General features: G+C 43.1%; 1 protein-coding gene across 1 annotated transcript in view; it reads left to right on the top strand.

Moving 5' to 3' along the window:
- Window positions 1-11771, top strand: part of lepr (leptin receptor) — a 46354-nt gene extending 34583 nt beyond the window's left edge. The window contains exons 16-21 of the mRNA XM_061975750.2: window positions 5364-5577; window positions 5763-5969; window positions 8103-8186; window positions 8277-8370; window positions 8585-8660; window positions 9443-11771. Coding sequence (XP_061831734.2) covers window positions 5364-5577; window positions 5763-5969; window positions 8103-8186; window positions 8277-8370; window positions 8585-8660; window positions 9443-10207 — 1440 coding nt within the window. The 3' untranslated portion in view covers window positions 10208-11771. The remainder of the gene's footprint in view (window positions 1-5363; window positions 5578-5762; window positions 5970-8102; window positions 8187-8276; window positions 8371-8584; window positions 8661-9442) is intronic.
- Window positions 11772-21021: the final 9250 nt, after the last annotated feature.

Genomic DNA, 21021 nt, shown 5'->3' with positions numbered 1-21021 from the left:
ATGCCCTAAACACCTCCTTAGGGAGGCGCTCGGGTGGCATCCTGACCAGATGCCCGAACCACCTCATCTGGCTCCTCTCAATGTGGAGGAGCAGCGGCTTTACTTTGAGCTCCCCCCGGATGACAGAGCTTCTCACCCTATCTCTAAGGGAGAGCCCCGCCACCCGGCGGAGGAAACTCATTTCGGCCGCTTGTACCCGTGATCTTGTCCTTTCGGTCATAACCCAAAGCTCATGACCATAGGTGAGGATGGGAACGTAGATCGACCGGTAAATTGAGAGCTTTGCCTTCCGGCTCAGCTCCTTCTTCACCACAACGGATCGATACAGCGTCCGCATTACTGAAGACGCCGCACCGATCCGCCTGTCGATCTCACGATCCACTCTTCCCTCACTCGTGAACAAGACTCCGAGGTACTTGAACTCCTCCACTTGGGGCAAGATCTCCTCCCCAACCCGGAGATGGCACTCCACCCTTTTCCGGGCGAGAACCATGGACTCGGACTTGGAGGTGCTGATTCTCATCCCAGTCGCTTCACACTCAGCTGCGAACCGATCCAGTGAGAGCTGAAGATCCTGACCAGATGAAGCCATCAGGACCAAATCATCTGCAAAAAGCAGAGACCTAATCCTGCAGCCACCAAACCGGATCCCCTCAACGCCTTGACTGCGCCTAGAAATTCTGTCCATAAAAGTTATGAACAGAATCGGTGACAAAGGGCAGCCTTGGCGGAGTCCAACCCTCACCGGAAACGTGTCCGACTTACTGCCAGCAATGCGAACCAAGCTCTGACACTGATCATACAGGGAGCGGACCGCCACAATCAGACAGTCCGAAACCCCATACTCTCTGAGCACTCCCCACAGGACTTCCCGAGGGACACGGTCGAATGCCTTCTCCAAGTCCACAAAGCACATGTAGACTGGTTGGGCAAACTCCCATGCACCCTCAAGGACCCTGCCGAGAATATAGAGCTGGTCCACAGTTCCACGACCAGGACGAAAACCACACTGTTCCTCCTGAATCCGAGGTTCGACTCTCCGGCGTAGCCTCCTCTCCAGTACACCTGAATAGACCTTACCGGGAAGGCTGAGGAGTGTGATCCCACGATAGTTAGAACACACCCTCCGGTTCCCCTTTTTAAAGAGAGGAACCACCACCCCGGTCTGCCAATCCAGAGGTACTGCCCCCGATGTCCACGCGATGCTGCAGAGTCTTGTCAACCAAGACAGCCCTACAGCATCCAGAGCCTTAAGGAACTCCGGGCGGATCTCATCCACCCCCGGGGCCTTGCCACCGAGGAGCTTTTTAACTACCTCAGCAACCTCAGCCCCAGAAATAGGAGAGCCCACCACAGATTCCCCAGGCACTGCTTCCTCATAGGAAGACGTGTTGGTGGGATTGAGGAGGTCTTCGAAGTATTCCCTCCACCGATCCACAACTTCCGCAGTCGAGGTCAGCAGAACACCATCCGCACCATACACGGTGTTGGTAGTGCACTGCTTCCCCTTCCTGAGGCGGCGGATGGTGGTCCAGAATCGCTTCGAAGCCGTCCGGAAGTCGTTTTCCATGGCTTCCCCGAACTCCTCCCATGTCCGAGTTTTTGCCTCCGCGACCGCTGAAGCCGCACACCGCTTGGCCTGTCGGTACCTGTTCGCTGCCTCAGGAGTCCCATGAGCCAAAAGAACCCGATAGGACTCCTTCTTCAGCTTGACGGTATCCCTCACCGCCGGTGTCCACCAACGCGTTCTAGGATTACCGCCACGACAGGCACCAACTACCTTGCGGCCACAGCTCCAATCAGCCGCCTCGACAATAGAGGTGCGGAACATGGTCCACTCGGACTCAATGTCCAGCACCTCCCTCGTGACATGTTCAAAGTTCTTCCGGAGGTGGGAATTGAAATTCTCTCTGACAGGAGACTCTGCCAGACGTTCCCAGCAAACCCTCACAATGCGTTTGGGCCTGCCAGGTCTGTCCGGCATCCTCCCCCACCATCGCAGCCAACTCACCACCAGGTGGTGATCGGTAGAAAGCTCCGCCCCTCTCTTCACCCGAGTGTCCAAAACATGAGGCCGCAAATCCGATGACACAACTACAAAGTCGATCATAGAACTGCGGCCTAGGGTGTCCTGGTGCCAAGTGCACATATGGACACCCTTATGCTTGAACATGGTGTTCGTTATGGACAATCCGTGACGGGCACAAAAGTCCAATAACAAAACACCACTTGGGTTCAGATCCGGGCGGCCATTCTTCCCAATCACGCCTCTCCAGGTTTCACTGTCGTTGCCAATATGAGCGTTGAAGTCCCCCAGTAGAACGAGGGAATCACCCGGGGGAGCACTCTCAAGTACTCCCTCGAGTGAATCCAAAAAGGGTGGGTACTCTGAGCTGCTGTTTGGCGCGTAAGCGCAAACAACAGTCAGGACCCGTCCCCCCACCCGAAGGCGGAGGGAAGCTACCCTCTCGTCCACCGGGTTGAACACCAACATGCAGGCTCTGAGCCGGGGGGCAACAAGAATTTCCACCCCAGCCCGTCGCCTCTCACTGCTGGCAACGCCAGAGTGGAAGAGAGTCCAGCCCCTCTCGAGAGAACTGGTTCCAGAGCCCTTGCTGTGCGTCGAGGTGAGTCCGACTATATCCAACCGGAACTTCTCTACCTCGCGCACTAGCTCAGGCTCCTTCCCCCCCAGCGAGGTGACGTTCCACGTCCCAAGAGCTAGCTTCTGTAGCCGAGTATCGGACCGCCAAGTGCCCTGCCTTCGGCTACCGCCCAGCTCACATTGCACCCGACCTCTATGGCCCCTGCTATGGGTGGTGAGCCCATTGGAGGGGGGACCCACGTTGCCTCTTCGGGCTGTGCCCGGCCGGGCCCCATGGGGACAGGCCCGGCCACCAGGCGCTCGCCATCGTGCCCCAACTCCGGGCCTGGTTCCGGAGGGGGGCCCCGGTGACCCGCGTCCGGGCGAGGGAAATCTGAGTCTCGGTTCTTGCATTTCCATAGAAGTCTTCGAGCTGCTCTTTGTCTGATCCCTCACCTAGGACCTGTTTGTCTTGGGAGACCCTACCAGGGGGCATGGAAGCCCCCGGACAACATAGCTCCTAGGATCATTGGGACACGCAAACTCCTCTACCACATTAAGGTGGCAGCTCAGTTACTACATTACATATTTATTTCATTTATTTAGCCTTTATTTAACCAGGTAAAATCCCATTGAGATCAAAGACCTCTTTTCCAAGGGAGACCTGGCCAAGAGGGCAATAGCAAGGTTACATTAAAAACAGTAAACAACACATAAAACATCAAATTTACAACATTAAAACTTGCTCACATAACACATGTGCATACAGACAAGGTAGACTGCAGTCCTTTCACAGAAGCTTTAAACTCATTCAATGTAACAAGGGTTTGAAGTTGAATATTCGATTGTAGGTTATTCCAAGCCTTCGGTGCTGAAAACCTAAATGCTTTCTTGCCCAGTTCAGTTCTTACTTTGGGGATGACAAATTGAAGAACATTCATTGAACGAAGTTTGTGACTTCCTTGTTTCTTTGTTAAAAGACAAGATTGATAGGATGGAGTGATACAAAGAATGGTTTTGTAGATGAAAACATACCAATGATTGGTAACATATACACTTACATCATGTATATAAAACCCTAATGCAGGTGTTTGGATGTTTTTTAGGGGCTTTATAGGCAGAATTGAACGGCTTCCATAGCAAACAGACTTTTGATTGAATTTATTTAATATTTAAAGGCCTACTGAAATACGATTTTCTTATTTAAACAGGGATAGCAGGTCCATTCTATGTGTCATACTTGATCATTTCGCGATATTGCCATATTTTTGCTGAAAGGATTTAGTAGAGAACATCGACGATAAAGTTCGCAACTTTTGGTCGCTGATAAAAAAGCCTTGCCTCTATCGGAAGTAGCAGACGAATAGCGTGACATCACAGGTTGTGGAGCTCCTCACATCTGCACATTGTTTACAATCATGGCCACCAGCAGCGGGAGCGATTCGGACCGAGAAAGCGACGATTTCCCCATTAATTTGAGCGAGGATGAAAAATTCGTGGATGAGGAAAGTGTGAGTGAAGGACTAGAGGGCAGTGGGAGCGATTCAGATAGGGAAGATGCTGTGAGCGGCGGTTGGGACCTTATATTCAGCTGGGAATGACTAAAACAGTAAATAAACACAAGACATATATATACTCTATTAGCCAAAACACAACCAGGCTTATATTTAATATGCCACAAATTAATACCGCATAACAAACACCTTCCCCCTCCCGTCCATATAACCCACCAATACAACTCAAACACCTGCACAACACACTCAATCCCACAGCCCAAAGTACCGTTCACCTCCCCAAAGTTCATATAGCACATACATTTCCCCAAAGTTACGTACGTGACATGTACATAGCGGCACGCACGTATGGGCAAGCGATCAAATGTTTGGAAGCCGCAGCTGCATGCGTACTCACGGTACCGCGTCTGCTCATCCAACTCAAAGTCCTCCTGGTAAGAGTCTCTGTTGTCCCAGTTCTCCACAGGCCAATGGTAAAGCTTGACTGTCATCTTCCGGTAATGTAAACAATGAAACACCGGCTGTGTTTGTGTTGCTGCAGTCGGCTGCAATACACCGCTTCCCACCTACAGCTTTCTTCTTTGCTGTCTCCATTGTTCATTGAACAAATTGCAAAAGATTCACCAACGCAGATGTCCAGAATACTGTGGAATTTTGCGATGAAAACAGACGACTTAATAGCTGGCCACCATGCTGTCCCAAAATGTCCTCCACAATCCGTGACGTCACGCGCTGACGTCATCATACCGAGACGTTTTCAGCAGGATATTTCGCGCAAAATTTAAAATTGCACTTTAGTAAGCTAACCCGGCCGTATTGGCATGTGTTGCAATGTTAAGATTTCATCATTGATATATAAACTATCAGACTGTGTGTACAGTAGTAGTGGGTTTCAGTAGGCCTTTAGAATGCATTAGAAAAATCCATCCATCGTTATGTCTTTCAAAATGATTGTGAACCATAGGCAAAAATAGTGCAGTTCTCTTTTAAGAGAAGCAATCTTCTGTACTCAAATTTAGTAGATCAGCTTTACATGATGAACTTATATTTGCATTTAGCGGTAATTATTGCACATTAATATAGGTAATAGCAAACATACAAACATTAAGTAAGCACAAGATACATTCATATTTACTCAATACCTCCAAATTACATGTGCTATCAAGTCTGCATGGGTTTTAGTACACACAAACCTTTAGTAGATAAGGCTCGTTGAGTTGTGTATACAAAACATGACAATCATGTACTAATTTTGCACTTTCTAGCATCTTCCAACAATGGGCCGCTCCTACTGCATAAATGGATTTATAGTCCAGCAGCGGACTTCAAGAGGTATTCTGAAGAGCGAGACAATTGAGCCGGCATCCTCCTACAGCTTCGAGTGGGACCAAGATGTCCAAACTGTGACGGTGGAGGCTTTCAACAGTTTGGGGAGGTCTAAAAACAACATCAACATGACACTGGAGAGAAGACCAAAACGTGAGTGAGCAAGGACTTCTCATAGCATATTGTGTGATGTCACTGTATTGATATTATTTATTTCAAACATGTCTCCATACAAGTAATTTATTTCCAAAGTACAATTTCCACAAAAAATCAAAAATTGGAAACATTTATGTTTTGTTTTTCTGAGGACGCTCTGCTCTGTTCTGTGTTCACCTCAGGCCGCTGCGTGCGTTCTTTCCACGTGCTGTTTGTCAACAGCTCCTATGTGTCTCTGCATTGGAGCCTTCTGGACCACAGCGTTGCTCCACTCTTCATGGTAGTCCAGTGGGCAACACAGGGGAAAAAGGACTCTGACCCTAACAAATTCCACAGTGGACACACATGGACCAGGGTGCCTTTTACTGAACGTCCTGCCTACCTCAAAGGTAATATGCTCCTTTTCTCATCTAACGTATTTGCTTTATATTCTCAGCATACGTGTTAAAGGGCCAAACTAAGGTCACATTGGTACTACTTTGCATAGTTTTCACACTAAATTAGAGTGACAGTATTTGATGACCAAAAACCAGGACATTTGAATCTGCAATACTCAAATATATCTACATTTAAAGTATGACTCATCTGTATTAATGGATAATTACTGTATTTCAAAATACTACAATGAAAGACACAAATTCAGAAATAGAGAACCTCCCATTGGCTCCGCTGTAAGCTGACTTTTATTTACTTTCATTTACAAGATAGAATGCATTAAAAAAAGAATCCATCCGTCGTCATGTATTTCATAATGATTGTGAATGATAGGCAAAATTTCACAACAAAGTGCAGTTCCCCTTTAAGAAGAAGTTTTTTAGGTTTAAGATTAGGTCAAGATTTTTTCATATATATATAGCACAATTTTAAAACAGCCACAACTGCTGCACAGATTGAAAACAGAAAGCTATCCATCCATCCATCCATCTTCTTCCGCTTATCCGAGGTCGGGTCGCGGGGGCAGCAGCCTAAGCAGGGAAGCCCAGACTTCCCTCTCCCCAGCCACTTCGTCCAGCTCTTCCCGTGGGACCCCGAGGCGTTCCCAGGCCAGCCGGGAGACATAGTCTTCCCAACGTGTCCTGGGTCTTCCCCGCGGCCTCCTACCGGTCGGACGTGCCCTAAACACCTCCCTAGGGAGGCGTTCGGGTGGCATCCTGACCAGATGCCCGAACCACCTCATCTGGCTCCTCTCGATGTGGAGGAGCAGCGGCTTTACTTTGAGCTCCTCCCGGATGGCAGAGCTTCTCACCCTATCTCTAAGGGAGAGCCCCTAACAGAAAGCTAAAAACGAAAAAAAAAAAATTACTTGGAGGGGTTGTTAAAGTACCACCTGTTTTTGGCCTAAAAATAGCCCACGGAAACCGAGCTGAATGACCTTCTGTTTGTTTTCAGATATGGGTTTTTGAGACTTTTTTTTTCTCCAGCAATATTTGTGACGATACGCGAATCTGGGTCGAGGGGCTCAATTTTTCCAACTTAATGCTGAGCCAATTTTTTAAATTTGGGAATAAGCGGTAGAAAATGGATGGATGGATGGGTTTGGGTCCTCTAAAATGTCCGATTAGACCCCTACTGGACGGCGCTGCAAACTTTGGGGAGTTTTCATGCATGCTAAGGGCCTCAAAAATAAAGATAATAATAATAATAATAAACACAGCAATTTCAATAGAGCCCTTTTGGTGCTTGATCTGTTGCTCAGGCCCTGAATAGAATTCTATATGTAAAACACATCTAAACAAACCATCTATAAAATTGTAAAAACTAAATAGGCACTACACATGCACAACAAAATAATCACTATAAATAAAATAAAATTATGATTATCCACAAAAATTGTAAAGTTTAAATACAAATATACAGTTTGAATTGAGAATCGTGTTGAATCAAGAAGCGATTCTAAATGTAATCTTTACCGTGAGTCCTCAATCGTGAGTTGTTGTAAGATTCACATACCTTGTAGCTTTTTAACCATACTTGACAAATGAAAAGAGGAAAGAAAAGAAAGATACGTGAGCCGTAATAGCAAATTCAGCTTAAAAAAATATAGCCCTCTCACACTTTCAATTAATGATGTCATTAATAAAGATGTTATGGTTATTAGTTTATTTTGAACATGCATACAACATGGCACACCACATATTTACATTGCAACAAACTAAAACATATTTATCTATAATAAATATATAAATATTTTCTAATAAAAACAACAGTACGGTCGTGGGAACTGGCTACATGAGTGCATTTTTATATTCTGCTATTTGTACCCGCTGTGATCTCACAAAAACGTGTGCAGAGCAAAGAGACAGCACTTCTGATGCAGTTTCTCATCTGTAGTCTTCATGATTTTTGCTGCCAGAATTCAACTACAAGCAGGCCTATCTCTCAAGTGGTCTTGGTCCTCTATTTTGGTGCACACCAGAGTTCAGATGATTTTGTTCATACTTAGCAGAGCAAACGCACCTGTTTGTTTAACCGGACCAAAAATGTCAAGCGTGACATGCTCTAAACTTGATCTGTGTTTTCAGGTGATTTTCATTCCACGGTGGAGTATGGCTTCTACTTATATCCTGTGTTTGCGGGAGGAGAGGGCGAGCCTGCCTTCACAATAGGTATGTATGCACGGTTGTATCTCTGGGCTGTCCCAGGCAAGAATGCACCAGGCACTTTTGAACTATTTGTGTGCTTTCCCCCGAATGCAGCCACTAGAGGAGACCCTGCAACTTACATGACACTGCTGATCATCGTCCTTCTCTGCATCCTCCTCTTCTTCACCCTCGTTCTCTCCCAAAACCAGTAAGAGACACTTATTGACTTTGAGATAATGAATTAAACACTTATTAAAACATGTAGCTTTTGGAGCAGACTTAATAATGTAAAGTAATGTAACAGGGAGGACATCATTATAATTATAATTAGTCAACAATTAAATCATTTGACTTATCTTATCAGCTAATGGAATGTGTGATATAAAAATGTGTTCCTAATAACAGCTGAATTTTGTTTACAGGATGAAAAGGTTTGTTTGGAAGGATGTGCCCAACCCAAAGAAATGTTCCTGGGCAAAAGGCCTCAACTTCAAGAAGGTACAAAACTAAATTTGCAAACTTGTGTAATATTACGCAAACTTAATAACAATAATAATAATAATAATAATAATAATAATAATAGATTTTATTTGTAAAAAGCACTTTATATTGAGTAAACAATCTCAAAGTGCTACAGTGTATTAAAAAATAAATAAAAAGATAATAAAGAAATAAATAAAAATAAAAACTACAATAGCCAAATAGCTATAACTAGTATACATATATCTAAAAAAAGGCTTTTTTTAAAAGAAGGGCTTTTAAGCCTTTTTTAAAAAGCATCCACAGTCTGTGGTGCCCTCAGGTGGTCAGGGAGAGCGTTCCACAGACTGGCGGAGCAGAAAGCCCGGTCTCCCATTGTTCTCCCACCTCACTTCAACATATCCTCCTCGGAGCCAGCACTCTTTGCAGAGGACATTTTTGTTGTACTCTTTATACCACTTGTACCCCTTTTTTTTTTTATACTAAACCAAATGATTAACGCAGGTTTATTTCGATATGCTCTAAATATGTTAATCGCATCTTTAAAAAAAGTCAAACCTACTTAAAGTGTTTACATGTGTTTTAAAAAACTGGTTTCAACCAAATCCATGCAACAAATAGTTTTTAGTGCATGTAAACATACCAAGTGGGTGTATAGAGGAATGTTGGGTTTAGGGTGGAATGTTGGGCCCTTCAGGGGTTTTGTGCATAGGATCCAAGAATTTAGTGCCACACCTCACTTTTTGACAAGCATGTTTTTGCAGGTTTTTAGTGACATAAATTGTACGTAATATCTCCAGGCTGACACCTTCGAGCAGCTGTTCCAGGTCTCAGATGCGCTGCCAGCCTGGCCGCTGCTGCTGCCCTCAGAAAACATTTCCACGGTGGTCATCGTGGACAAGAACGACCTCTCAGCTCTCAGCACAGCTTTGGTCCGCAACCCGCTGATGTCCCCGACTTCAGACCTTGTCTCCCTTCCTTCTTTTCTGGAGAGCAACACGAGCGGGTCGGCGGGTGACGTTCCCCCCACAGCGCCGGGTCTTTTAAACCCTCCCGGCCCGAAGATGGAGTTGCTGCTCGCCGATACCTCTCGGGGTTCAGCCCAGTCTTCGGTAACGTACTCCACGGTGCTGCTCACCGACCCCAAGCAGAAGCGACGGTCCATCCTCGACCAGGACGGCAGCGGCAGCAGCTCCAGCGACGAGGGCAACTTCTCCGCCAACAACTCAGACATTTCCGGCTCGTTCCCCGGCGGCCTGTGGGAGCTGGAGAGCTGTCACGGCGGCGAGTCGGACGACCCGCGGCGATCCTGCTCCTACAACTCTGTGGATGAACTTTCTGAAACGTCGGATCGAGAAGACGACGTGACAGAAGGAAAGGACTTGTTTTACTTGGGGACAGACTATCCGACTGAGGATGAGGCCGAGCAGAAAGAAGAGCTGCTGAAACACGCCATGTCCAACGGAGAGTCCACCGAACTTACTCCCGCGTCCTCCTGCGGCTTCCCACCGCTCTATCTGCCCCAGTTCAGAACTGCTCCTCACACCAGGAAGCTGGCAGATTAGCAAGCTCACACACAGCTTTGCATTACATCTCTTGTGTTGTGAACCGCGTCATCAGGAAAGACTTTCAAAGGGAAATCAGTTCCTGCGGACACATTGAGTGTCGAAAAGCTTTAAACGGTGTTTAACTCCATCAATGCTGCTATTTCTTGTTCAGTGGGAGGTAAAGACCCGCACTAATAGTACATGTTTTCTTGTAGACTAAAGGTACACTATATTGCCAAAAGTATTTGGCCACCCATCCAAATGATGAGAACCAGGTGTCCTAATCACTTGGCCACAGTGTATAAAATCAAGAACTTAGGCATGGAGACTGTTTCTACAAACATTTGTGAAAGAATGGCTGCTCTCTGTGATTCCCAGTGTGGAACTGTCATAGGATGCCATCAGTGCAACAAATCCAGTTGTGAAATTTCCTCACTCCTAAATATTCCAAAGTCAATTTTATTATAAGAAAAGTGAAGAGTTTGGGAACAACAGCAACTCAGCCACCAAGTGGTAGGCCACGTAAACTGACAGAGAGGGGTCAGTGGATGCTGAAGCGCATAGTGCAAAGACTTTCTGCACAGTCAGTTGCTACAGAGCTCCAAACTTCATGTGACCTTACAATTAGCCCACATACAGTACGCAGAGAGCTTCATGGAATGGATTTCCATGGCCAAGCAGCTGCATCTAAGCCATACATCATCAAGTCCAATGCAAAGCGTGGGATGCAGTGGTGTAAAGCACGTCGCCACTGGACTCTAGAGCAGTGGAGACGCCTTCTCTGGACTGATGAATCACGCTTTTCCATCTGGCAATCTGATGGACGAGTCTGGAGTCTGAAGGCTGCCAGGAGAAGGGTACATTTCGGACTGCATTGTGCCGAGTGTGAAATTTGGTGGAGGAGGAATTATGGTGTGGGGTTGTTTTTCAGGAGTTGGGCTTGGCCCCTTAGTTCCAGTGAAAGGAACTTTGGACGCTCCAGGATACCAAAACATTTTGGACAATTCCATGGGATGGCACTTCAAGTTCATATGTGAGTAAAGGAAGGTGGCCAAATACTTTTGGCAATATAGTGTATGTTACAATGGTTACTGGTGCGGATTAAAGGCTCGGGTCTCCTCTTTAAAAGAATTGTGACTAAAAGTATGCCAGAAAGCTAAAACCATTCATTCCAGTGAGTGGTTGTGTTTTTATAATCACATACTTTGTGTGGAAAATGTTCGCTTCACTGGCAAGATCCCAGGTCATGTTCTAAAGATAAGTTCGCTCATTGCTATTTAAAAAAGTACAGTATGCTGTATGCATACTAACTCTTGTCCTGAGTGACATTCGTGATTGTATGCTGCCGTCTCGTGAATAAAACACTATAATAATAGTATTAATACACTCACTGGCCACAGCATTAAGTCCACCTGCACAACAATGACATCTTACAAAAAACACGTTTGACAGATGATTGATTGTTGCATTGTTCAGGTGTATTTAATTTAAGTGAGTCTAAAGCTAGAAAAAAATATAAATAAAAATGCTGAAATATTATGAATTTCTGTTGTTGCACATTGGTATATTTTGTCTATTTTTCATGGTGATATTAAAGTATTTGTTATTAAAGTATTGTGTTTGTTTATTCAGTATATTGTACTCATCTGGTTTATGCCCACACTTTTGTTTTGTTAAGGTCAACAAAAGTTTGGCGTTGAACAACCCCAGTGTGTTTAAAATAACATTTGTAAGAGACATGCTGCTGCAATGAGACCACTCAACAGTAGTACTATTCTGCCACCTTGTGGTTACAAGAGGTAAACGCAAATGCATGCTTTTCTTTTCTTTTTTAAAGTAAAAGTGACCGTCACCGAGTTTTGATATATGTCCTCTATACTGTAAAAAAAAATACAAAATAAAAAACACAGAGGCTCCAGTTTTACACGAGGACCAATTTATTTTGTTTGTTTTCTAAACTCCGCTCCACCACAATGTGTCACCACTTCCGCTCTTAGCGCCTTCAAAATAAGAGCTCAAGGCATACACTGTATAATAGTTTATAACAGGAACTTAACGTCACAAAGAGGCAATTCCATAAAAACAGGTTACATAACTATTTTTTAAAGAGACAAGCGATAGAAAAAAATGAATGGATGGGCGCATTGGCGCCGATCTACATTTCTGCCAGTGGGTGCTCGGTGTGTGTATTAAATAAATAAATAAAAAAGACGATCAGCGAAATTAATATCCCATATTTTGTAAAACGGGCCAAACTTACCACACAATTAACTAAAACAAAATTGATTTTTAAGAAATTATTTTAAAGGTTGAAAGTTGCCATCAATCCCACGTGGGTGCTCGGCATTGTCCGTGGGTGCTCGGGCCCCGAAGCACCCACGGGATCGGCGCCTATGTGGGTGGGTATTGACCAAATATATACATGCAAGAAAATCTATAATATAACGTCGGAGTTATATGCTTTAATATGTATTTAGGTAAATATTTACAGTATTTCTAAATTTGGAAAACGAAAAATGGATGGACATTTTTTTTAAACGTTTTAAATTATATTCAGTACATGCAGGAATAAGTATTTTGATTGATTGATTGAGACACAGTACAGTACATATTCCGTACAATTGACCACTAAATGGTAACACCCGAATAAGTTTTTCAACTTGTTTAAGTCGGGGTCCACGTTAATCAATTCATGGTAAAGTGTCAATAATTCATAACATTGATTTTGATTCATTATTTTATGAAATAAAGCTACATGGCAGCTTTGTGTTATTAGTCAAGTTGAAACTTTTTCTTGTTTTTATATATTTATTATCTACTTTCTTACATAGTTTTTATATATTTAATATTTACTTTCTTACATTGTTTTTATATATTTAATATCTACTTTCTTATAGTTTTTACATATTTATTATCTACTTTCTTACATAGTTTTTTATACATTTAATATCTACTTTCTTACATAGTTTTTATATATTTAATATCTACTTTGTCTCATAGTTTGTATATATTAAATATATACTTTCTTACATAGTTTTTATATATTTAATATCTAGTTTCTTACATAATTCTTAGATATTTAATATCTACTTTCTTACATAATTTGTAAAAAGTGTTAAGGTTCGTTAAACTAAAACTTGTACAATAATATTTTGCAATATTTATATTCTTTCAGGAGCATTCAGATGATTGAAATTTCACAAGTTCCCTTTATGTGTTTTTTTGTTTCTGAAAATGAATCAGGCACTTCCATAGACTTCATATAGCCCGTGTTTCCTCATGCTCTTTCAGCATTTCCTCAAGCGTTTTAAGGAAAACTTCAGTAGAAGAGGACGCAAAACCGAATACTAGTGGCTTACCGAACACATACGAATACATCCTATGCAATGTGAAATTACCTCCAGTCCTCTGTAGGTGACGTCTGCAGGCCCGCCCACATTTTGGAACAAAAGTGGGTATTCCAAAATGCGCTGAAACTCGTTAGAAAACAAACCTAAAATCATTTTTGAGGGAATTTTACATGTAGACATAATGTTTAGGTCCAGAACTATGTGTTGTCAGCATTAGATTATAAAGATAGATTATAAAGGGCAACTGCACTTTTTTGGAATTTTGCCAATCCTATTGAGAGACAAGAACAGATACGTCTTTTTTACGTTCATTCTAACTCGTAAATAAACGTAAATGAAAGTCAGCTAACAATTGCTCAACCCATAAACCCACTAAAAACATGGAAAAAGTGCCAACAATACTCCATTTACATTTCGTGACCTGAGTATTGACCAAATATTAGTGATATTGTTAATATAAACCGCTAAAGTTAAGGACCCATTTTTTTTTTTGCGGTGCATTGATCACAGAGCGGTAACTAGTTTATGCTGCTATATTGACATCATCAGTTGGTGAGCTGCTTTCTCGCCTCTGAGCTTGTGAAAGTTTATTGTAGATTATAAATCATGCCTCTCGCCCTTGATAGTAGAACGTTTGTGGCCATAAAACAAGACCATGGTGAGAAAGACACTTTTTTTTTTAAACCTTTCGTGAGGATTATAATCAATCCTTCATCTAAAAGGGAAGGTATAAACATCCCGTCAGTCAGCATCCCAATTGCAACCTGATAGCACACGTAAAGCTGATCTACTAAACGTGTGCAAAGTGGATTGCGTCTCTTAAGTGAGCAAAAGAAGGCGTGCAATCCATTTTGTCATCAAAACGCCCACAAGACTGGGAGGAAAAAATGCAAATATAATCATTTAGCACGCGTAATGTGATTTATCAACACTCATCACCGTTTTGCAAGCACTATTTTGCGTTTTGTATAACACGTGTCGGAAGGACGTGCAAACTGACATTTCCACTCACGGTTGCAAGATCAGTGTTGGCGCTGCACAGACAGACGTGTGTGTGTCAACATTTTGGTGGTTGGTCAGAAATAAAAAAATATTAGCCATATCGTCTATTCAGCAACATCATTTCATAATTTTTTAGCTGCCAGAAGACTTAAAAGGCTGATAAAAAACAATGAATTTGATGCGTTTTAGTGTCCTTAAGTATTTTTTAGTGATGTTTGTTTTTTCCGCATACAATAAATGCTATTAAAATATTTATTATATGAAAAAAAACGTCTTTAAGTATGCATTTTTTTTGCATTTTGAGCGGAGTAAGTGCAAACACTTTCCAATGAGTGTACCTTTCGCTGTAAAAAAAAAAAAAGTGGTTTCCTTGTAGCTGCACTGCTTCTAAAATGCCTATAGAAAGTGCTACGTTTGAAAACAAAGCAAAACGCCACAGGTAGGAGCATGATGATTCCTCATTTAAATAAGGCGGCCTGCACCACTTTACACTTGCACACGCAGTTTTAGTAAATCGCACGCAACTAATAGTAGTACACACTGTTTTATAAATTGCACACGCAAGGTAATTGGATCTTAGTCAATCAGGCCTTAAGTGTTTGTTCCATTATGTTTGTTGTCTCTAAGAAGTCTGCCCTGAGTAGTAGTCAGTGGTTTTGTTGACGGAAAAAGCGAATGTTGTGATGCGTTTTTCAACTGAATACAGTATATGCTTAAAATGAGCAAAACACGTGAATATTACATGTTATTATGAATGTGACTGTTACTACATTAAGGTACAGTTAAAGTTAAAGTACCAATGATAGTCACACACACACTAGGTGTGGCAAAATGATTCTCTGCATTCGAGACCCATCACCCTTGATCACCCCCTGGAAGGTGAGGGGAGCAGTGGGCAGAAGCGATGGCCGCGCCCGGGAATCATTTTTGGTGATTTAACCCCCAATTCCAACCCTTGATGCTGAGTGCCAAGCAGGGAGGTAATGGGTCCCATTTTTAGTCTTTGGTATGACTCGGCCGGGGTTTGAACTCACAACCTACCGCTGAGTGGGTGTACGTCAATACTTTACTTTACAGTGTGTATATAAAATCTGGATGGAGGTGTTTTTTTTTTAGAGCTCTTCATATTGTAGGTACCACTTTATTTTTGCATAATTCCTGTGAGAATCCTGCGTGTGACTGAAGAGTTAATCTTTGTTTATAATGTATATTTTCTGCTGGATCTACTCTATTTTATGCTGCCCTTTTTTTTTGTTGCTGCAGCTGTTACATATACTATAATATTGTACATGGTAATTGGGATATGTTATATATTGCTTATATTATATAAAAATATAATATAATATAATAATAAAAATATATCAGTATACATGATATATTGTATATGTAATATGTAAATATTATATATATGTTATATTTTATATTGCTACTAGGGTACTGTGGAGGGGGGCGTGCCCTCCCGACCTGCAGTGAAACGGGGTGTGCCAGGACCGGCTTCGAGATCAGCGACAGGTGCATAGATGGTCCACCTGGGCCTGGTTATCTAATCACCTGTCGCTCTGTTAAAAGGCAGCAGCCAGAGAGGAAAGAGGTGTTGGAGCTGGGGAAGAGCGAGAGCGAGAGGCAGCCAAAATAAAAACATTTGCTGAAAAGCACCTGAGAGACTGAACTATTGAAAAATAAAACAGTGTTCTAAACCCTGAAACGGAACTGTCATGTCAGTGCTTGGTGGTCCGAGGAACCCGGAGGAGAGAAACCTCCACAAATTGTGGAGGTTTCTCTCCTCCGGGTTCCTCGGACCACACTTTGCAAATTGTGGAGATGTCTCTCCTCCGGGTTCCTCGGACCACCAAGCACTGACATGACAGTTCCGTTTCAGGGTTTAGAACACTGTTTTATTTTTCAATAGTTCAGTCTCTCAGGTGCTTTTCAGCAATTGTCTTTTTTTGGCTGCCTCTCGCTCTCGCTCTTCCCCAGCTCCAACACCTCTCTCGTCCCTGGCTGCTGCCTTTTACCAGAGAGACAGGTGATTAGATAACCAGGCCCAGGTGGGCCATCTACGCACCTGTCGCTGATCTCGAAGCCGGTCCTGGCACACCCCGTTTCGCTGCAGGTCCGCGGGCCACGCCCCCCTCCACAGGTACATTTTTAGTCTACCTTATACCTGCATTATCCTTTCCATCCTTACCCTTTCCACCCTTTGTAACTGAGCTACTGTGTGGAACAATTTCCCTTGTGGATCAATAAAGTTTGTCTAAGTCTAATGAGTGTAAATATCCAGGACTAGCTGCAGTGTGCTCAAACGACCACCAGGCTGTGAGCAGGTAATACCGTATCATCTCTTTCGGACTTAACAGGTCTTATCAGGTCGGAAGTGCATTTTTCATGCATTCTTCACTCACGCATAGGAGGACGAGAACGACTCTAATTACGATTTAGAGTACATAAAAATGAGAAAATATAGGTGTTCTTGTCTCTCATAAGGATTGGGAAGAATAGGCAAAATACCCCAAAAAGTGCAGTTTCCCTTTAAAGGAGCGTTGCTGTGCTGCATGTTTCAACCATGGGGAGGCGGAGGAGTTGCAGTCATGTGACCTTGCCCTAGCCTTCAAGGCCCTCTGAGCTTGAAGCTCCAGTGTTCACCATAGAAGGACACATGATGGTGCAAAGAGCTTCTGGCAAAGTCAGCAGGAAAAGGCCCGATGCCATGCTCGCTTCACATATGGTCATGGAAATAAAAGCTGTCAGAGAGCAACAAAAAAAAAAGCGGGGTTTGTTGTCATCACCCAGGCAGCCGTGGAGTTCAGGAATATTTCCCTGATCTGTCTGGAAAAGATTTTCACAGGATTCCAAACCTTGACACAAATGTTTCCAATCAAGCCAGTTTAAACGTAGTGAGCTTTTACACTTTTGAAATTCTTTCACGAACGCAGCAATTTTTCTTCAGTAGTAGGAATAAGATTATAAAGTTAAAGTTAAAGTACCACTGATAGTCACACGCACACTTGGTGTGGTGAAATTAACCCTCTGCATTTGACCCATCCCCATGTTCCAGCCCCTGGGAGGTGAGGGGAGCAGTGAGCAGCAGCGGTGGCCGCGCTCGGGAGTCATTTGGTGATTTAACCCCCAATTCCAACCCTTGATGCTGAGTGCCAAGCAGGGAGGTAATGGGTCCCGTTTTTATAGTCTTTGGTATGACTCGGCCGGGGTTGGAACTCACGACTAGAGATGTCCGATAATATCGGACTGCCGATATTATCGGCCGATAAATGCTTTAAAATGTAATACCGGAAATGATCCGTATCGGTTTCAAAAAGTAAAATGTATGACTTTTTAAAACGCCGCTGTGTACACGGACGTAGGAGAAGTACAGAGCGCCAATAAACCTTAAAGGCACTGCCTTTGCGTGCCGGCCCAGTCACATAATATCTACGGTCTTTCACACACATAAGTGAATGCAAAGCATACTTGGTCAACAGCCATACAGGTCACACTGAGGGTGGCCGTATAAACAACTTTAACACTGTTACAAATATGTGCCACACTGTGAACCCACACCAAACAAGAATGACAAACACATTTCGGGAGAACATCCGCACCGTAACACAACATAAATACAACAGAACAAATACCCAGAACCCCTTGCAGCACTAACTCTTCCGGGACGCTACAATATACACACCCCGCTACTCCCTACCCCCCCACCTCAACCCCGCCCACCTCAACCTCCTCATGCTCTCTCAGGGAGAGCATGTCCCAAATTTCAAGCTACCGTGTAATACTCTTCCATATCAGTAGGTGGCAGCCGGTAGCTAATTGCTTTGTAGATGTCGGAAACAGAGTGATGCAGCGTGCAGGTAAAAAGGTGCCTAATTCTTAAACCAAAAATGAACAAAAGGTGAGTGCCCCTAAGAAAAGGCATTGAAGCTTAGGGAAGACTATGCAGAACTAAACTAAAACTGAACTGGCTACAAAGTAAACAAAAACAGAATGCTGGACGACAGCAAAGACTTACTGTGGAGCAAAGACAGCGTCCACAATGTACATCCGAACATGACATGACAATAAACAATGTCCCCACAAAGAAGGATAAAAACAACTGAAATATTCTTGATTGCTAAAACAAAGTAGATGCGGGAAATATCGCTCAAAGGAAGACATGAAACTGCTACAGGAAAATACCAAAAAAAGAGAAAAAGCCACCAAAATAGGAGCGCAAAACAAGAACTAAAACACTACACACAGGAAAACAGCAAAAAAGTCCAAATAAGTCAGGGCATGATGTGACAGGTGGTGACAGTACACCTACTTTGAGACAAGAGCTATAGTGATGCATGGTTGGTTATGGTTTAAAGTCATATCCAACAATTGCGACAACACATTTTTACTGTCAACTGAGTTTCGTTTTGTAATGATTTCTGCTGGTGGTGTGCCTCCGCATTTTTCAACGCAAAAAATGTGCCTTGGCTCAAAAAAGGTTGAAAAACACTGGTCTACATAACATGTAATGGTGGTTCTTTGGTCAAAATGTTGCATAGATTATGTTCTACAGATCAACTTCAAGCCGCTTCCGGATGCGCCGTTTTGTGGGCGGTCTTATTTACGTGGCTCACCTTCGGCAGCGTCTTGTCCCCGTCATCTTTGTTGTAGCGGTGTAGCGTGCAAGGACGGGAGTGGAAGAAGTGTCAAAAGATGGAGCTAACTGTTTTAATGACATTCAGACTTTACTTCAATCAATAACGGAGCAGCATCTCCTCATCCGGAAACAACCACACAGGAAATGTGTCCCGTGACAAAACGTTCGACCGGAACTCTAATAACTAAAGTTCCTTGGGTGAATAATGTAAACTCACTACACCGGTATGTTTTAGCGCTCTCATGGCGAGTTTACTGACAGATATAAGTAAGACCTTTACACTACTTTATATTAGAAATGGCAACAGCGGAGGATGAATGTTCCATAACAAGAAGATAGAGAAAAAGAAGAAGCTTATCGACTACGGTGTCGGCAGGACCAAAAATTTTTCAGGATTTATGCAGATCCCAAATACACATCAGCAGGTACCAGAAGGTAAGAAAAGTTGCTTTTGCATAATATTGTCTTACCTTATACACACACTATAATAATACTTGTATGTTTAATGCGCCGACAATCCTTCAAGCGGTGCAACTTCATAGCTTACCAAAGTCGTACTAAAACATTTTGATAGATTTTTGAGTCCCATGTGTAATGTTCTATATTCTCAATGGAACATTTAAAATGTTGGTGTTTGTTTACTTGAGACCCATCATAGTGCAGTCTGCACGTATCTCTTATGTTTGACTGCCATCTACTGGTCACACTTATCATTACACCATGTACCAAATAAAATAGTTCGAGGTGGGTATCCTCCACCAAAATTATTCCTTACATTAGGCGCACCGGGTTATAAGGCGCACTGTCGAGTTTTGAGGGGGAAAAAAAGGATTTTAAGTATGCCTTATAGTCCGGAAAATACGGCAAGTGTGACATCATTCTTGCCAATTGGACAATAGACTGCACCCGGGGGGCCGGACTTCTCTTTACTATCAGTCTTCTTTTGTCTATTCCTCATAACCAGCGTCCACGTCCCCTACAGTAGACGTCTGTTTTTTTTTTGCCCATTTATTTTGCCTGAGCGCTCTGCTCTTTTTAAGCACTTTCTGCAAAGAAAGTAGCTGTGTTTTCCATTGCATTTTTTTCGCAAAATAAAAGCGACATTCCTAAAATTTCGACAAAGCGCATTTGTAGATGTTTCCATTAAAGAGTGTTTTGCAGTTATGAGCCGTAATTGAGCCGAGACTCCACTTTGAGGAAGATATTGCAGCCACCGCTGTGGGCGACTCGCCGTGATGTCTGTGATCGCTCGGAGGCAACGTCCTTACGGCCTCGCTCTCCCCGGCCCACCGATCGGAAGCGAGACCTAGACCACCCGTCTGCTCTAGTTGTCCTGCATTGGCGCCGCACCGGTTCGGGGTTTAAGTGACCTTGAAATGCAGAAAAAGTGTTTTCATCATGCTTTTGCGAAACACTTCATTATCGAAACGTCTCAAAAAACACCTCATGAGAGCGCAAACATGTTTTAGCGCTATTTGAGAGGTTTTTCAAAATATGAGTGTTTACCATTACCAGTTTCTTATTGCGATATTTAGTTTTGTTGTTGTTGTCCTGTCCAGCTACTCAGGTAAATCATATAGTTGATGTAGATGCCCATATCGGCTGTTCAGATTTACTTTACAAAAGAGAAGTGTGGGATACTTCTCTTGTTGCCTTATTTGCCCTGCAAAAAATGTTCTATAGAATTTCTAAAGAATATCTCTATAGAATTTCTAATGAACTTTAGGACCGAAGTTCTATAGAATTTCTAAAGAATATCTCTATAGAATTTCTAATGAACTTTAGGACCGAAGTTCTTTAGAACAGGATTCTAAAGAATGGTTCTATAGAACAGGTTTCTAAAG

Source organism: Nerophis lumbriciformis, linkage group LG14, assembly GCF_033978685.3.
Source record: "Nerophis lumbriciformis linkage group LG14, RoL_Nlum_v2.1, whole genome shotgun sequence".
NCBI classification, from domain to species: Eukaryota; Metazoa; Chordata; class Actinopteri; order Syngnathiformes; family Syngnathidae; genus Nerophis; species Nerophis lumbriciformis.
Note: the sequence above shows the minus strand (reverse complement) of the source record. Positions and strands in the feature narration are given on the sequence as shown.